Source organism: Moschus berezovskii, chromosome 24 (assembly GCF_049115385.1).
Source record: "Moschus berezovskii isolate FMDL1 chromosome 24, NW_MosBer_1.0, whole genome shotgun sequence".
NCBI lineage: Eukaryota > Metazoa > Chordata > Mammalia > Artiodactyla > Moschidae > Moschus > Moschus berezovskii.
The window spans coordinates 11570836-11585832 of record NC_142483.1 but is presented as its reverse complement, the minus strand read 5'-3'; the positions used below and the strand labels follow the sequence as shown (position 1 = coordinate 11585832).

General features: G+C 59.7%; 2 protein-coding genes across 6 annotated transcripts; one reads left to right on the top strand and one right to left on the bottom strand.

Annotated features, from left to right (window-relative positions):
* The first annotated feature begins 11 nt into the window (after positions 1 to 11).
* On the top strand, positions 12 to 9967 carry PCBP4 (poly(rC) binding protein 4). Of its 3 annotated transcripts, none has more exons than XM_055413944.2 (13): positions 12 to 123; positions 6077 to 6221; positions 6440 to 6463; positions 6574 to 6606; positions 6832 to 6948; positions 7145 to 7276; positions 7406 to 7534; positions 7787 to 7861; positions 8015 to 8059; positions 8142 to 8205; positions 8332 to 8384; positions 8479 to 8648; positions 9206 to 9967. In XM_055413944.2, exons 2-13 carry the CDS (start codon positions 6141 to 6143, stop codon positions 9360 to 9362), a joined length of 1080 nt encoding a protein of 359 aa, XP_055269919.1. In that variant the 5' UTR covers positions 12 to 123; positions 6077 to 6140; the 3' UTR covers positions 9363 to 9967. The 3 variants fall into 3 exon arrangements, with proteins under 3 accessions (XP_055269919.1, XP_055269921.1, XP_055269916.1); XM_055413946.2 differs by having other exon boundaries at positions 9296 to 9964; XM_055413941.2 differs by having other exon boundaries at positions 9099 to 9963.
* Positions 6852 to 13699, bottom strand: GPR62 (G protein-coupled receptor 62). Of its 3 annotated transcripts, XM_055413947.2 has the most exons (4): positions 13473 to 13699; positions 11940 to 12067; positions 10696 to 11826; positions 10158 to 10486 (listed from the first exon to the last, which is right to left on the bottom strand). In XM_055413947.2, the coding sequence occupies exons 1-3, from the start codon at positions 13566 to 13568 to the stop codon at positions 10710 to 10712; spliced, it is 1341 nt and encodes a 446-aa protein (XP_055269922.2). In that variant the 5' UTR covers positions 13569 to 13699; the 3' UTR covers positions 10158 to 10486; positions 10696 to 10709. The 3 variants fall into 3 exon arrangements, with proteins under 3 accessions (XP_088688072.1, XP_088688071.1, XP_055269922.2); XM_088831946.1 differs by lacking the exons at positions 10158 to 10486; positions 11940 to 12067; positions 13473 to 13699 and adding an exon at positions 6852 to 6985 and having other exon boundaries at positions 10696 to 11804; XM_088831945.1 differs by lacking the exons at positions 10158 to 10486; positions 11940 to 12067; positions 13473 to 13699 and adding an exon at positions 6862 to 6960 and having other exon boundaries at positions 10696 to 11801.
* Positions 13700 to 14997: the final 1298 nt, after the last annotated feature.

Below are 14997 nucleotides of genomic sequence, written 5' to 3'. Positions count from 1 at the left end.
ATTGTTCGCAGCTGATGTCACTCGCAGTTGTGAGCGGCCGCCTCTCCCGGGGACAATGTGGGACTGAGCGGCCCAGCCGCCGCGCCGCCGCCGCCGCCGCCGCCGCAGGACAGCCCCAGCGAGGTAGGGCGCGGGCCGGGCGGGGCACCGCCGGTCGCGAAGTTTGGGGGTTCGGCCGGGGGGCGGGGAGCCCGCGCCAGAGTCCACAGGCCGGGGTCCCGGGTTTAGGAGACCGGGAGACTGCGAGGAACACGTTCCCTGTCCCACACGGGCCCAGGCCTGCACAGGAGGGGGGCGCTGGTCGGCCAGAGGAGCCCCCGGTTACCAGGGAGGGGCTTTCTGGACCCGACACCCCAGATTTGAGGCCCTCATCCCACCTGCTGTTTCTGTCCTTTGGACCTGTTCTTCTGTAGACCTCCTGCCCTGGCTTCTGGTTCTGCTCCACCTCTGTCCCCATCAGCCACTCCCCTGCAGTTCCTGGCTCAGCACACACCCCTTCCCATTCTCTGCAGTCCCTGGGGGCGCCAGACACAGACCTCCAGGCCAGGGGTGTGTGGCGATGTCAGTTTGGTGGCTCAGAATGGTCCCTGGTGCCCTGTGGCTCTTGAGCCCCTCAGCTCTGACCTAGCTTCTTAGCTGGAGTCTTGGGAGGTGCAGGGGCTCTGGATACTCACTTGAGCCTGGCCCTGGAGCTTGCCTGGCCAGGAGAGGGAGGTGCCCGCCTCCTCACTCCCCTATCCCAGGCCCGCCATCTTGGGACCTGTGGCACCCAGTGCCCCGCCCGGCTCCAGCGCCCTGGGGAGTGGTCTTCAAAGGGATGCACTTAGGGCCAGGTGCATTCGCTCCTCCCAGAATTGGGCTCTTAGTCCCCCACCAAGCCCAGGATGACCACCTTCATGGGGGCCCAACAGAGCATGTGTCGCCAGGGGCTCTTCTCCCACAAAGAGTTTTTAGACCCCAGAGACTCCCCAGGACCTTAAATATCAAGTCCAGCCTTCACTCTTCCCTGGGATTACCCCCGCTGCTTCAGAGCCAGCACCTGGAACCCTATTGTTTTCCCATCTGACAGTCCCCTAGCCCCTTTGGGCCCTGGAACCCCCTCAAACTCCAAGGCACCCCCATCCCTGCCCCCACCCCCTAGCCTTCATCAGCATGCAGGCTCAGGCCGCCCAAACACAAGGGGATTGTTCTTCTTGCATGCTCAGGGTGGGGGGCTGGGAGCAGGCGGCCCACACACCCTGGCAGGCCCAGGCCACAGGGAGGCTGGCTTTGCCCCGCCCTGTGTCCCCAGACAGGCTCTGTCCACCCTCCCTACTCCCATCAGCGCCCCCCCCACCAGCCTCCATCACCACTGCCTGGTGGCACTGACCTCCTGAGTAAAGAGCTCTGAGCCGCACAGGTGGACCCCGGGGTTCCACCAGCTCTGCTAGTTGCCTCATTCTCATGTAGCTTTGCAGACAAGCCCCTTTTTCTCAGGGCCTCAGGTTCCTGTCTGGCAAGGTCCTTCCAGCTAAGACAGGTTGAGCCCGACTTTGTGAAACCTATCCCACACCGCAGCTCTTCCTTCAGCCTCCCTTCTCCATGGGGAAACTCACTCAGGGCCCCCAGAAGTCTCAAAGCAAAGCGCAAATCCCTCACCCCAGTGATATGCCCGGGGACCACCTAGACTCAAAGACACAGCAGGAGCAAGGGCTGGGGTGCTGAGGAATGGGAACTGGGAGTCCTGCCCAGGCAGATCCTGACTCTCCCATGGGGCTGGTCCCCTGCACCCTGAGTCTTCTCACCCTGCTCTCACAGTTTTCTCTGGGATCCTTAGCCTCATCGCTGGTCTCTAATGGCTCCGAGTCCTGAGTCCTTTCTTCCCCCTCATACTGAGCCTGGTCCTGGCTCCTGGAACTCTGCATAGTGGAAAGGCAGACTCAGAATTGCCCAAATGGGGCTCTTAGTGACAAGCATCTTTGAGGAGCAAAGAGGCCTGAGTGAATGGAAGGTTTGGGGAGGGCTTCATAGAGGAGGTGGTATTTGAGAAGGATTTGGACAGAGAGTGGGGAGGATGGGCAGTTGAAGCTAGGATCAGCCTGGGCAAAGGCCCAGAGGCCTGGAGGTGCTAGGCATGTTTTGTAGTCTGGTGTGTGTGGGGGATGGGGTAGAGATGAGACAAGAGAAGTTGGCAGAAGCCGGATCATGAAGGGCCTTGACGGCCTGTCTGTGGAGATCAGGCTTTATTCCTTGGAGACTGGGGAACCAAGGATGGCTGTTGGGCAGCAGAGTGACCCAGTCTTCAGCGTGGAAAGTAGAAGCTAGAGAGACCTTTCTCAACTGGGGTGAGACAGTGAGGGGATGGGTACCAATGGGTGGGGCTGTACCATGAAGTTGTGCCTGTTCTGGAGTCCACTCTGGGCCTGGGCCTGCCTTGCTTCCCTTGGCCCTGAGGACTCTTGGGGGCGGCGGGGGGGCGTTGCCTAACGGTGCTCTAAGCATTTCTGGCACCAGCCAGCTTGTCAGAGATTCCCCTTTCTGCCTAGTCCTGAGTCTACAGGACAGTCCTAGGTCAAGAAACCAGAGGCTGGAGCTCAGGGACCCCAGGCTGCTCCCCTGCAGGCCCCTCCTCCCTGGACTTTCCCATATAGTAGGTATGAATGGCCATCCTGGGAGGCTGTAAGATTGAGAGGCTGGGCGTGTGGATCCGAGGATTCTGGGGCAATTCTTGTGGAGGCCTAGCTAATCGGAAAGGGTGAGTGTGCCCAGAAAAAAGGATGGGCAGGGGAGTCAGGGTTCCTCAGTACTGATCCCCTCTAGGCCCAGTGTCGATCTCCCCACCCCCCACCACACCCTGCTTCGCCTGATGCCCTGAGCCATTCCCCAGCATCACTGGGTGTGGCCAGCATGGCTGCTTTTGGAGTAGGAATAGAAGAAGGCTGTTAGGTTGGGGGCTGGAAGGGAATGTTGGGATGTGAGGTGGGGATGAACTTGGAGACTAGACCCTTCTCTCTCTTCCCAGCCCAGGTGGGTCTACAAGCCCTAGTTGGGACAGACACTCTGGCTAACAGAGCCAAGGGAATCCCCCAAGGGGCGGGCCAGTCCACTTGAGTTGCTTGGCCCCAGGAGCCCTCCCTTCCCCTGGATTGTTCTTGCTACAGAACAAAGCCAGGGTGGACACTTGATCCCTGCATGTGGCGGGGGGAGCTGGCTAAGCCCCCAGCCCTTTGATTGGGCAGCTGTCATGAGAGAGAGACAGCTGGGGGGGGAGGGGCAGGAAGGGGCAGCCGCCATGGCTTACACAGCTGTCACCCCCTGCTCCGCCCCCTGCAGCCTGAGTGGCAGGAAGCCAGGGACAGAAGGAGTGGGCATTGGATCTGGGGCGGGGGTCTGGGGAGCAAGAGGGAACACCTGAGGTCAGAGGCCTGGTCTGAGCTTGGTATGTTCTGCCAGGGAACCCTGCTGACCAGAGGGAGCTGGGCACCCCCAGAGGTGAGCTGGAGGTCAGTGTGGCATGATACGTAGCTGCCATGTGGGTGGCCCAGCAGGGACCTAGGGCCCACCAGGCTGGAGCAGCAAACAACTCCCTAGAGCCCCTGTGAGGGCAGAAGGGGAGCCAGTATACCTAGTAGGGCTGCTTGTTTTCAGAGCTCCTGGGAGAAGAATTAGAGACCTGTATCAAGACCCCTTCTCCACAAAAGGCAGGAAAGACCTTGAGGGTCCCTCAGAACAGGAAGGACACAGAGAGACCAGCCATTCCCCTTGTCCCCCCAGCCCCACAAACACACATGTAGCACAGGTGGGTAAACAGGTCCAGGTCGGGTGCAGACTGGCCAAGGTCACTTGAACTTGGGGCAGTGGGGCTCTGCTGTAGACCCAGGGATCTTTCAGGGCAGGAGCCCTAGTTTTGTTCACATCTCAGCCCTTCTGCCCTGTTTTCCCAGGAGCCTTTGCCCACAAGAGGTGATGTGGAAATGTCAGGTCTCCCACCCCCAAAGGGGTCCGAAAGCCCCAGAAAATTCTAGAGCTTAAGATGTGGCTCTGGACAAGTACAGTTATTTCCAAACACAACCCATGTCTACTAACCAAGCAAGGATCGCAGGGACTACTAAAGCCTGCTCCCCACCTTTGAAGAGCTGCCCCTGCAACATTCCCCCACCCCCAAAGAGAACAGACAGACCCAGATAGGACAGCCAGACAGAGGAGGGAGGCAAGACCCTGCTAGTCCCAACAGACCCCACCTTTCTTGTGACCTTAGGCAGGTTACAGACCCTCTCTGGGCACCAGGCTCCCCTTCTGTTTGGTGAAGTCTTCCATTCAGATAACCAGTGTGTTCTGAGTAACCTCTCCGGCCTGGCTCTGGAACACAAGGAGAAGGTGGCAGTCTTGGCCTCTGCTCTGAGGGGCTCCCAGGCTGGCCAGGGTAACTGAACTAAGCACGTCATCAGAGTGCTTTACTGGGGGAAGTGCTGGCAGCTGGCGGAACGTTAGCAAGGGCAGCCAGCATGAGGCTGGCCAGGATGCTCACAGAGCACTGGCCCTGCATCCACTGTTGACCTCTCAACTCTGGAGAGCCTACGGACAGAACTCAAGCAGAGGAAGGAACAGGTTCTGGGGAGGCAACAGTTACTGGCTGTTTGGGGAGTCAGGGTATCACCCCCTCAGTACAGATGAAGAAACAAAGGTCTCAGGCCATACAGTGGCTTCCTGAGTCAGCCAGGCTAGGAGACCCACCCCTCCTCCTCCGTGCCCAACCTCAGGCTAGCGGTGGGGGGGATGGGTTTCTGAAGGGGACACTGACAGAGGAGCTCTATACTCTTGGTGCTGGAGGCAGGATAGGGCAGGGTGCTGGGGAGGAAGGTGCCTAGAGGTCTCTGGGGGCACTCAAACCCCCGCCCCTCCTGGCAGTAGGGACTTTTAGGGTTAGGGCGTGCTCTTGGCTCAGACTGGGCACCAGGTGGTCCCCTCCCTGTCTTCCTGCTCGGGCTCTGGTCCCCCATGAACTCCCCATCAAGGCTGAGCCTCGGCGAGAGACAGCCGCTGAAGGAGAGGGATTTCCAAGCAGGATTAAGGTCCAGGATTAAGTCGGGGCATGAAAAGGGGTCGGTGGGGAGGGCTGGCGGCTGGGCTAATCCCAGCAGCTAATCTCTGGCTCCTCCTTCCTCCATCCGTTAACAGCCTTGACGTTCCCCCACCGCCCCCCAGTCCCGCTCTTACCCATCACCCAGTCCCACAGGGGAAGCAGTCCCTCCATTTTACGGGTGAGAACACTGAGACTTAGAGTCCAAGTAATTTGTTTCTGGTACAGTAGAAAGTGCTCCAGGCTGGGAACACCGCCAGCTTGGACACTTCTAACCTCCCCGGAACTTAGGAAAGGGCTCAGAAAGCCACCGTGCACACTGCTGGTCCCCAGACACCCCACGCCCACTCCCAGTGCTGAGTGAACCCTGTTCACAGCTGTTGCCGGAGCCTCTGCTCTCGACTCCTAGTGGACAGGCGCAGCCCACCCTCCCGGGGTCTTGCTACTTCCGTTTCCACCCACCTTTCAAGACCGCCCGTGCTGCCCAAGACTCCCTCTCCAGCTGCCCCAACCAGGGTCTAGCCAGTGGGGGCTCTGCTTCCTGGATGCAAGTGCCTCTTGTTTGAAGTAACCTTTCAATTTGAACCCAACCTTCAAGGTCCAGTCCACAGGGGTCCCCTCTCCCAGGAGGTCAGGGAGGAGGCTCCCTCTCTCTGGATTCCCACAGGCCTCTGAGTTCATTCATTCTTTCGATGTACCAGGGAATGGAAAGAATACTTGTGGAGTCACAGGCACCCAACTCATTTTAATTCTCGTGAACTCTGGGGATTGGACTTGGTATCTCCTTTGTACAGACGGGGAAGCTGAGGCTCAGAAGGGTTTTAGATGCTGGCCAGGCTTACACAGCTGGTGAGTCGCACACAGCAAACTGGTCAGTGTGACACTTGAAACTTGTGGTCCACGCTGTCTCCCTGCTCTGGAAGTTTGTCTAGCTTGCCTTTGGGATTCCCATGTAAGGGCAGGGGACCTGAAAGAGAGTGGAGCTCTTCTCTAACCCCTCTCCCACTGGCCCCACAGAGCCAGCCAGGCCACAGTGTGGACGCATTCCCAGGCGGCCTCAGCCCCAGCCCCGCCTGACAGGATGAGCAGCTCAGATGCGGGGCTGGAGGAGGAGCCAGAGCTCAGCATCACCCTCACACTGCGGATGCTGATGCACGGGAAGGTGAGGCCGGGGTCGGGGGTGGCCGTGAGGGGGCTTCCCTGTGGCTCAGGAGGGGGAAAAGGGGAAGGTGAGGAAAGACCTGGCTGGTTTGTCGGGGGGAGTCTGATCTTGTGTATCCTGTCTCCTGTGGAGCCCAACCCACCCCCACCCTCAGTGGGGGAAAGGGCGGTGCCTAGGGTATGGGTATGCTGCTGATTTCACTCTTGTCTGGTTTGCAGGAGGTGGGCAGCATAATTGGGAAGGTAGGTGCCTCGTTCTATTCTGTGTGTCCCCTTCAACCTGAGACCTCAGCCTAGGGAAGGAAGCAACAACCGCTTGGCCTAAGAGCCATTCCCTGTTTTGTCTCCTGCAGAAAGGAGAGACTGTAAAGCGAATCCGGGAACAGGTGAGGATGGAGTTTGGGAGAGGAGCCCAGGGTACCTGGTTTGGAGGGGAGGGGAGATGCCTGCCCCACCCTGTCCCTGAATCCACCATCTAGGATCACCAGTCAGTGCCCCTAGAAGGTGGGACTTCCAGCCTTGGCTGGGGCCTGGTGAGTGTGGGCAGGCAGGTTCCTGGCCAGGAAGCAGAGAAGGAACCCCGCTGCCCAGCGCTTGTCCTATACCTGCAGAGCAGTGCCCGGATCACCATCTCTGAGGGCTCCTGCCCTGAGCGCATCACCACCATCACTGGGTCTACAGCAGCCGTCTTCCACGCAGTCTCCATGATCGCCTTCAAGCTGGATGAGGTCTGTGGCCGGCTGGAGGGAGGCCAAGGGTGGTCCCCTAGGAGGAATGAGTCTCTGATCCACAGAGTGGCTACGGGCGGGATGGAAGTCAAGTGGGATGTGGGTGGGCTTCCCTCCTTCACTCCCAAACTGGAAGGTGCCCCAGGGGTGGGGGAGCAGCAGAGGCATGCACGGCCAACTGAGTCTTCCTGGCCAGGACCTCTGCGCTGCTCCTGCAAACGGAGGGAATGTCTCCAGGCCTCCAGTGACCCTACGCCTTGTCATCCCTGCAAGCCAGTGTGGCTCGCTGATTGGGAAGGCAGGCACCAAGATCAAGGAGATCAGAGAGGTGAGGGAAGGGGGGTCTCGAGGGGAGAGCTAGGCTTACAGCTTCCCATCCCCTGGGGAGCTATGAGCCCGGGCACTCTGCTCTGGGTTATGGGAGTAGCCGGAAGTGGCCCCCGTTCTTTGCCCACAGACTACAGGTGCCCAGGTGCAGGTGGCAGGGGACCTGCTCCCCAACTCCACAGAGCGTGCTGTCACCGTGTCCGGGGTGCCTGATGCCATCATCCTGTGTGTGCGGCAGATCTGTGCTGTCATCCTGGAGGTGGGCCCGGGGGCAGAGGGAGAGGGCAGGGGCTGGACCCTGGGGCTGCCTTGTCAGGCCCCCCAGGCCTGTGCCTGTGGTACCAGGTGGGGGTAGGGTGGGGTTGCTGCAGGGGTGGATGTGAGACGCTCAGGGACATCGCGCTGTGTTTATCTGGGGCTGATGGGGAGGGCCTTGGGAACACAGGGCCCTTGGGGAGGGCAGGGGGGCCTGAGAAGGTCCTGACCGCGCCTCTCCATGTGTGCCTTCCAGTCCCCACCCAAAGGAGCCACTATCCCATACCATCCAAGCCTCTCCTTAGGTACTGTGCTTCTCTCCACCAACCAGGTGAGGGGGAACAGCAGGAGGGGTGGGACGTGTTCCTGGAGAACCAGGGGAGGCGGAGGAAGGAATGGGGGGTCCAGGGAGAGGTGGGGAGGGGTGGCTCTGGCCACACTGCCCTATCACAGCGACCCCCTTTGGCTCACTCTGTCCTCTCAGGGGTTCTCTGTCCAGGGTCAGTACGGCGCTGTGACTCCAGCTGAGGTGAGTGCCCAAAGCCCACAGCACCCTTTCCGGAACACAGCCTCCTCTGACTCCTGACCCCTCACCTCTCTTCTTGGCACAGGTCACCAAGCTCCAGCAGCTCTCGGGCCATGCAGTCCCCTTCGCCTCACCCAGCATGGTGCCAGGTGAGCGGTCCCTGCGGAGGGAAGCAGGGGCAGATCCCAGGGGGCCGGGCAGCCCCCTCTGGAAAGGACGAAGGGAGGCAGGAAGGACCCAGCCTCACGCCCAGTCCCTTTCCTCCCCGCCTGCAGGACTGGATCCTAGCACACAGACCAGCTCACAGGAGTTCTTGGTTCCCAACGACGTGAGCATGGGATGGGGTGGTTTGAGGGGGAGAGTAGGGGGGCCTGGGGGGGGCTCTGGGCCTCACCTAGGGTTGAATTCCACCCTCTCCCCAGCTGATTGGCTGCGTGATTGGGCGCCAGGGCAGCAAGATCAGTGAGATCCGGCAGATGTCAGGGGCACATATCAAGATCGGGAACCAAGCCGAGGGCGCTGGTGAGCGGCACGTGACCATCACTGGTTCACCTGTCTCCATCGCCCTGGCCCAGTACCTCATCACTGCCTGGTGAGTGTGGGGTGGGGGTGTGTCACAGGTCATGGGGCTTCTGTGCCTGAGAAAGGCACCGGTCGGGTGGAGAGAGCAGACCTCCCTTCTCCTGGGCCTGTCCTCTGCCTCCCTAACCCTGCCACACTCATCCACGTTGCCCCATCTTCGCCCTGCATCTGTCCCTCGTGTCCTCTGTCCATCCCGTCTCTCTTCCCTGGGACTCTGGTCTCCCATGTCTCCCCTTACCCTATGCTGTATCTGCTTGTCCTTATCTTGTCCTTATCTGCTTGTATCCCCTGGCCCCACCCTTCCGACCTGTCCCATCTTCTCCCCAAACACACCTATCCATGTCATCATTCTCAGTTCCTGTTTTTCATTTAATCTCATCCCTTATGTTTGCCCTCATTGCCCCCTTTCTCACCGCCCCCCACCTTCCCTTCATCTCCCCCCCTCTATCCCTCTTTCCAGTCTAGAAACGGCCAAGTCTACCTCTGGGGGGACACCCGGCTCGGCCCCCACAGACCTGCCTGCCCCTTTCTCGCCACCCCTGACGGCCCTGCCCACCGCTCCCCCAGGCCTGCTGGGCACGCCCTATGCCATCTCCCTCTCCAACTTCATCGGCCTCAAGCCCGTACCCTTCTTGGCTCTACCACCTGCCTCCCCAGGGCCACCGCCGGGCTTGGCGGCCTACACTGCCAAGATGGCAGCGGCCAATGGGAGCAAGAAAGCTGAGCGGCAGAAATTCTCCCCCTACTGAGGCTGGCTGAGGCACAGGTGCGGGGGCAGGCAGGACCGCCGGCAGGGGGCTGCCTCTGCTACCTGCCCAAGGACTCCACCCTGGGAGGGGCTCCCAAATGCCGCTAATGCCCAGACGCATGGATGCACCCCACCACCACCCTGCCCCGGTCTGTGGGAGTTCCTGCTCTCGGAGTGGGGGTGGTTTCCGGCCCAGGGTTTTGGGAACTGTGGCAGCCCCACGATAGGGGGCTTGACCCCCTCTAGCTCTGTGCTTGGATGCAGGGAGCATCCTAAGTGCCCCCACTTTGGGGGGTCACTCATGCACTCCCCATCCCTCAGGGCTTCCCTTCTATTGTCCCCTGCATGGGGATCAGGGAGGAGGCCTGGGGGTGGCTGGGGGCCTTGCTTCTCTCCCCACCTCCCTGCAGATTCCTGCTGCTTCCACTGATACCCTTTTGACTGGAATGGACTGGCTGGGCTTGGCAGAGGGCAGCCTGAAGAGGGGCACTGCCAGGCAGCTGGGGGAGTGGCATGGGGGCAGGGGCCGAGTTCTCAGCAGCAGATACTCTGTACAGTTTTTTCAATTCCTGTTTTTGAATAAATATTCTCAGAGACCAGGAAGCTGTGAAATATTGTGGGTGTTGGCAAAACCTACAGAAAATGGGTGCAGCTGCAGTCCCAGAGGACCCCCATCTATGACTCCATCAGCCCCAGCTGGGCCTCACCCCTTCCACATGCCAATTCTGGGGCTTTAGGGCTCTTTGGGGGTCATGTTGTCCAGCCTCCCGTCTCTGGCACCAAAATGATCCAATTTTTTTCGGGGCATTTTTAAAAGCTGATGGAGGGGTCTCAGTAGTTCTGTCCAGCCTCTTCTTGGTGCATATGTCGCAGAGGTCTTTCCAAATGTCCCTCCACTCGTTTTTCCTGCTGTGGCTGTAACCCAGACCCTGCCCTGCTTGGCCCACTCCCTTTGGCTGTGAGCCCTTAGGGCCCTCTTCTATGTGATCCTGCCCACCTCCGCTTCTTCCTTGGCCTGGGGACCATCTGTGAGTGTCCAGATCACTCAAGCTGGAGGAGCCCTTAGACACAGTCCCGGGTACAGATGGGAAAACTGAGGCCTAGGGAAGAGTAGGTGTGTGTATAAGGCCATGCAGAGTTGGGCCAGAACTCAGGATTCCTCCCAGAAGAATCTGGGCCTCACGAGGCTACAGGCCGCCTTTCTCCCATTCCAGGGTCAGAAGTCCAGGCAGGGCACCTGCCATAAGCTGTGCTGGAGGCTGGACGGGCCCTTTCCGATACCACCCTGCTTTCTCCAGTCCCGGCTCACCTGGGAGACATCTCTCACGTGGCCTCTGACATGCTCAGGCTCTCCCTTGCTGTCAAATCCCGGCCTTGTTCAGGTGCCTCAGAAGGGCCAAGGACAGAGCCCTCTGGAGGTCTCTGGAGGTGCTGCAGAAGGGCCCGCGGGTGCCAGGCCCGCGAAGTGCAGGCTCGCGGGGACCGCGGCAGCGCTCGGCGGGCAAGGCGGCCCAGCGTCCGGCGTACAGGGCGCTGCAGCAGGCCGTACAGGAAGGGGTGAGCCGCGAAGGCCGAGTAGGCTATCCAGGTGACGGCCGCCTCGGCCGCTGCGGCCTGGGCAGCAGGCGCCAAGCACGCACAGCCGTAAGGCAGCCAGCAGGCTGCGAACTGGCCCACGGCCAGCGCCGGAGCCAGGGCTGCTTTGCCCCAGGGCGGGCGAGGCCGGAGGGCCGGCAAGATGGAGAGGCGACTGTCCAGAGAGTCGGAGCGCGGCCGGGCCCCGCGTGTGGGTCGTGGGGGCCGCAGGGCGGCCCGGCGCGCCACCAAGAAGATGCTGCCGTAGGCGCCGAGCAGCAGGAGGGCGGGCAGCGCGAAGGCCAGCAGCGCCCAGAGCGGCCGGAAGGGCCCGAGGCCCCCGGCCAGGACGGAGCAGCGGGCCGGGGCCGGCGGCGGGGCGGGCGGCGGCCCGAGCAAGGAGAGCGCGCCCAGCAGCCCGGCCGCCGCCCACACGGCCGTGAGCACCAGGGCGGGCGGAGGCCGCGCGCCGGGCCGCAGCGGATGAACTATGAGGCGGTAGCGCGCCAGGCCGAGCGCCGCCACGCCGAGCGTGCAGGCGGGCAGCAGCGCCGCCGACAGGAAGCGCGCCGCGCGGCAGGGTGCGGGGCCCAGGCGCACGCGGCCCAGCCCCGGCGGCGGGGCGGCCAGCAGGCCCAGCGGCATGATGGAGGCGGCCGCCAGCAGGTCCACGACGCACAGGTGCGCGAGGTAGAGGGCGTCGCGCAGCCCCGGCGTGCGCACCACCAGCAGCAGCAGCGCGCCGTTGCCCAGCAGGGCCGCCGCCTCCGCGAGAGCCGCCAGGATCAACCCCATCGAGGCTGCGACTTCTGGGGAGCTCAGCCCTGTGGCGTTGGCCATTCGAGCGCTCAGGCTTCGCCCTGTGCTGGGAGGCAGAGAGAGAGAGAGAGAGAGAGAGATGGAGCTTTCCCCTCCCCGCCCCCCAGTACCCTCATTCCCATCACCCACCATCCATCCCTTGCTCCTCTGGCCTCTCACCTCACAGGCTGCCCAGGCGCTGGCTCAGACGCCCGGGCTGCCATCCTTCTGGGGGCTTGGCTGGCCCCATGGAAGGGTGCAAGCCGGGGACTGTGGCTCTCTCCTCCACACCAGCGACTCAGCCCCTGCTGGAGATGGTACCGGCTGTCACTCTGATGCTGCCCTTTGGAGACACACAGAGCTGGCAAGGGAGGGGCAGGGCCTGGCACCAGCCCCCTGGGTCCTAGCAGCTGCCAGCTGGAGGCTGGAGGCTGTGCTGTGGAAATGCTGGGGGTGCCTAGGGTGGGGGGGCCCGGAGCAGCCATAGGCTGGAGTGCAGACTGAGGACGTTAGAGTGTAGGCTTTGGAGTCAGCCAGATCCTATTCTGCCTTTTCCAGGCAGAAAATCTGCTCTCTTATGCCATCCCCCTCAATGAGGGTAACTGGATCATTCAGCCTTGGTACTGAGGGGAAACTGAGGTACCAGGGACACAAGAGCTGGAGCTGGGAGACCCCTAAGTACCCTCTGGTCCTCAGGAGGGCTAGTTCTCTAGGTAAAGTGAGGGGGAAGCACAGGACTTGGCACATAGTAGGTTGCTCTGCTGGTATTAGCTTGGCACAGAATAGGTGCTTCAAGACACTGTGGAATTAATGAGAGGAAGCCTTAGAGGCAACTAAAGGCTTTTTTTGGTTGTTTTTGCTGTTAGCAACGGAGAAGGCAATGGCAAGCCACTCCAGTACTATTGCCTAGAAAATCCCATGGATGGAGGAGCCTGGTAGGCTGTAGTCCGTGGGGTTGCTAGGGGTCGGACACGACTGAGCGACTTCACTTTCACTTTTCATTTTCCACTTTCACACATTGGAGAAGGAAATGGCAACCCACTCCAGTGTTCTTGCCTGGAGAATCCCAGGGACGGGGGAGCCTGGTGGGCTTCCGTCTATGGGGTCACACAGAGTCGGACATGACTGAGGTGACTTAGCAGCAGCAGCAGCAGCTGTTAGCAAATGAGTCCGCTTCTGCTAAGAACACCCTGAGTTTTCTTTAGGAAGCTACCTTCCCCAACTCTCAGGACATGTAGTTTGGGTAAGATCCTAACCTTTCATTTCATACTCCAGGCACCAAAAACCCAGCCCTAGCCATGGTATGGCACCCCCCAAACAAGGTATTGGCTCAGGGAAAGATGTGTGACTCCAATGGGGTCATGTCGCCCAGTCCCATGGCAAAACCCCATCTATACCCTGATAGCTTGCATTTGTGTCTGAAGCTCCTTCCTCTCCGTGAACCCCAGTCTGGATACCCAGGTGCCTCTTTAACATCACTCCCAGTACAGAAACTACTGGGCATCTCAAAAGTTCCATACTCCAATATAGGACCTGACTCATGACCCCCGACCCCAACTTTCTCCACAGAATCTTCCCCTTCTTAGTAAATGCCATCTCAGAAGTTTCCATTGACACCTCCCTTTCCCACTCACCACACATCCAAACGATCAACCTGTCTAAATTCAGCCATGTCTCACCACCATTATGTTCCCAGGCACTGCCACCCCTCACCCGGACCATTGCAGCGTCTTCCTCACCGATCTCCTGATCTTCATTCCTGCACCTCATGGTGGACATTTGTCTGTTTGCCCTTAGATCCACTCCCATATTCCCCAGCACTGCTCTGCCTTCCAAGAAACTGATTTCCCAGGCTCCTCTGTCAGTTGGTTTTGGGGCATATTCAGCCAATGGAAGTTACCAGCAGAACTGGAGGGTGGCAGGAGGGAAGAAGCCAGGGTTTTTTCCCTCTCATGCTCAGCCTGGATCTACCTCTAGATCTGCCTCTGTGGAAGACTTCATCTCCCTCCGTAGCCCTGGCTCCCTTCAGGCAGCCCCCTCTGGGGTTCTGGCATCTGCTGGGGCAGCCCAGTCTTGGGCATTGGAATTCCATTATCCTTCCAATCTAAGAATGGTAGCAACTTCCTGCTGCTGCTAATCCCGGGATTGACTCACCAGCCCTCTGGTAGTTCAGCTCCTTCTTTGTATCAAATTCCTCTTGTCTGGAATACATAGAGTGATTTGTGTTTTGTTGATTTGATCTTGACTGACAACATAGATCCACTCTCTATGCGGCCGGCCAAAGTGGATCTCTCTAAAGACAGATCGGATCAGGTCATGATTCTGCGCTCCTCTCTCTAAGAGCTTCCCATCATCAAAATAGAATCTCAGCCCCTCTGTACTGAGATTGCCTTCTCCTCACCTTTCTGGCCTCACCCGCCTCCTCCTTGCCTCCCATACTTCCAGCCATGCAGCCTTTGTGCTGGTCCCACATGTCAAACTCCTTTCCCCTTGAGGAAGTTTGCATCTGCTGTTTCTTCCGTCAGAACACCCTTCCCCCAGATCTCTTCATGGCCCGCTCTCTCACCTAATTCAGGTCTCTGCCTTCGTGACCATCTTCCCTAAAATTGTTCTGCTTTCCCATCACTACTTCTGTAGCCCTGTTTTATTTTTCTTACTGGCCCTTTTCCTATTTGAAATTGTATTTCGTATCTACATACACGCTGCTCAGAGCCTGTTTTACTAGAAGGCAAGCCCCTTGGTAGCAGGACCTTACCTGTGTCTGGCTTGTGGCTGTGCCTCTCAGGCACAGTCCGCACCGGCACGGATGTGGGTGGCAGACAACAGGGCATGGATCTCTGGGTTTAACTCACCTGCTGCTGGAATTTGAAGGGCCCTGGTCCAGTTCTCTGTTATTTGGATGAGACTGATGCTCAGAGAGGGAAGGAGTGTGTTTTAGATTACAGCTGAGTTGCACCTGGAATCTGGGTCACCTGCTTCCTACGCTCGGTCCACACAGTCACTACCTCCTGTCCCTGACCACAACTTTGATGTGGGTATTTGCCTCTAGGAGGTGAATCTGAGGTCCTGAATCAGAGGAAGGAGAGGGCATTGGCTTTCCCACTGCCCATTTAGGCCTGTAGGGCCTAGGGAGGACTCAGCAGGACTAAATGGGAAAGCAGATGAGAACAGGTGCCTGGGGAAGGCAATAGGCAGGGATGGGGACTATGGTGGGTTGGAGAGTGTATTCTCCCGCCAA

Bases quoted from the DNA above. Each gene is read 5' to 3' on its own strand.
- GPR62 (XM_055413947.2), bottom strand. From the start codon at position 13,568: ATGGGAGTGGATCTAAGGGCAAACAGACAAATGTCCACCATGAGGTGC. The intron at 12,068-13,472 runs GTGAGGGGTGGC...TACCATCTCCAG, and splicing joins AAGACGCTGCAATGGTCCGG to CAGGGGCTGAGTCGCTGGTG. The intron at 11,827-11,939 runs GTGAGAGGCCAG...TCTGCCTCCCAG, and splicing joins GCGCCTGGGCAGCCTGTGAG to CACAGGGCGAAGCCTGAGCG.
- PCBP4 (XM_055413941.2), top strand. From the start codon at position 6,141: ATGAGCAGCTCAGATGCGGGGCTGGAGGAGGAGCCAGAGCTCAGCATC. The intron at 6,222-6,439 runs GTGAGGCCGGGG...TCTGGTTTGCAG, and splicing joins GGATGCTGATGCACGGGAAG to GAGGTGGGCAGCATAATTGG. The intron at 6,464-6,573 runs GTAGGTGCCTCG...TGTCTCCTGCAG, and splicing joins TGGGCAGCATAATTGGGAAG to AAAGGAGAGACTGTAAAGCG.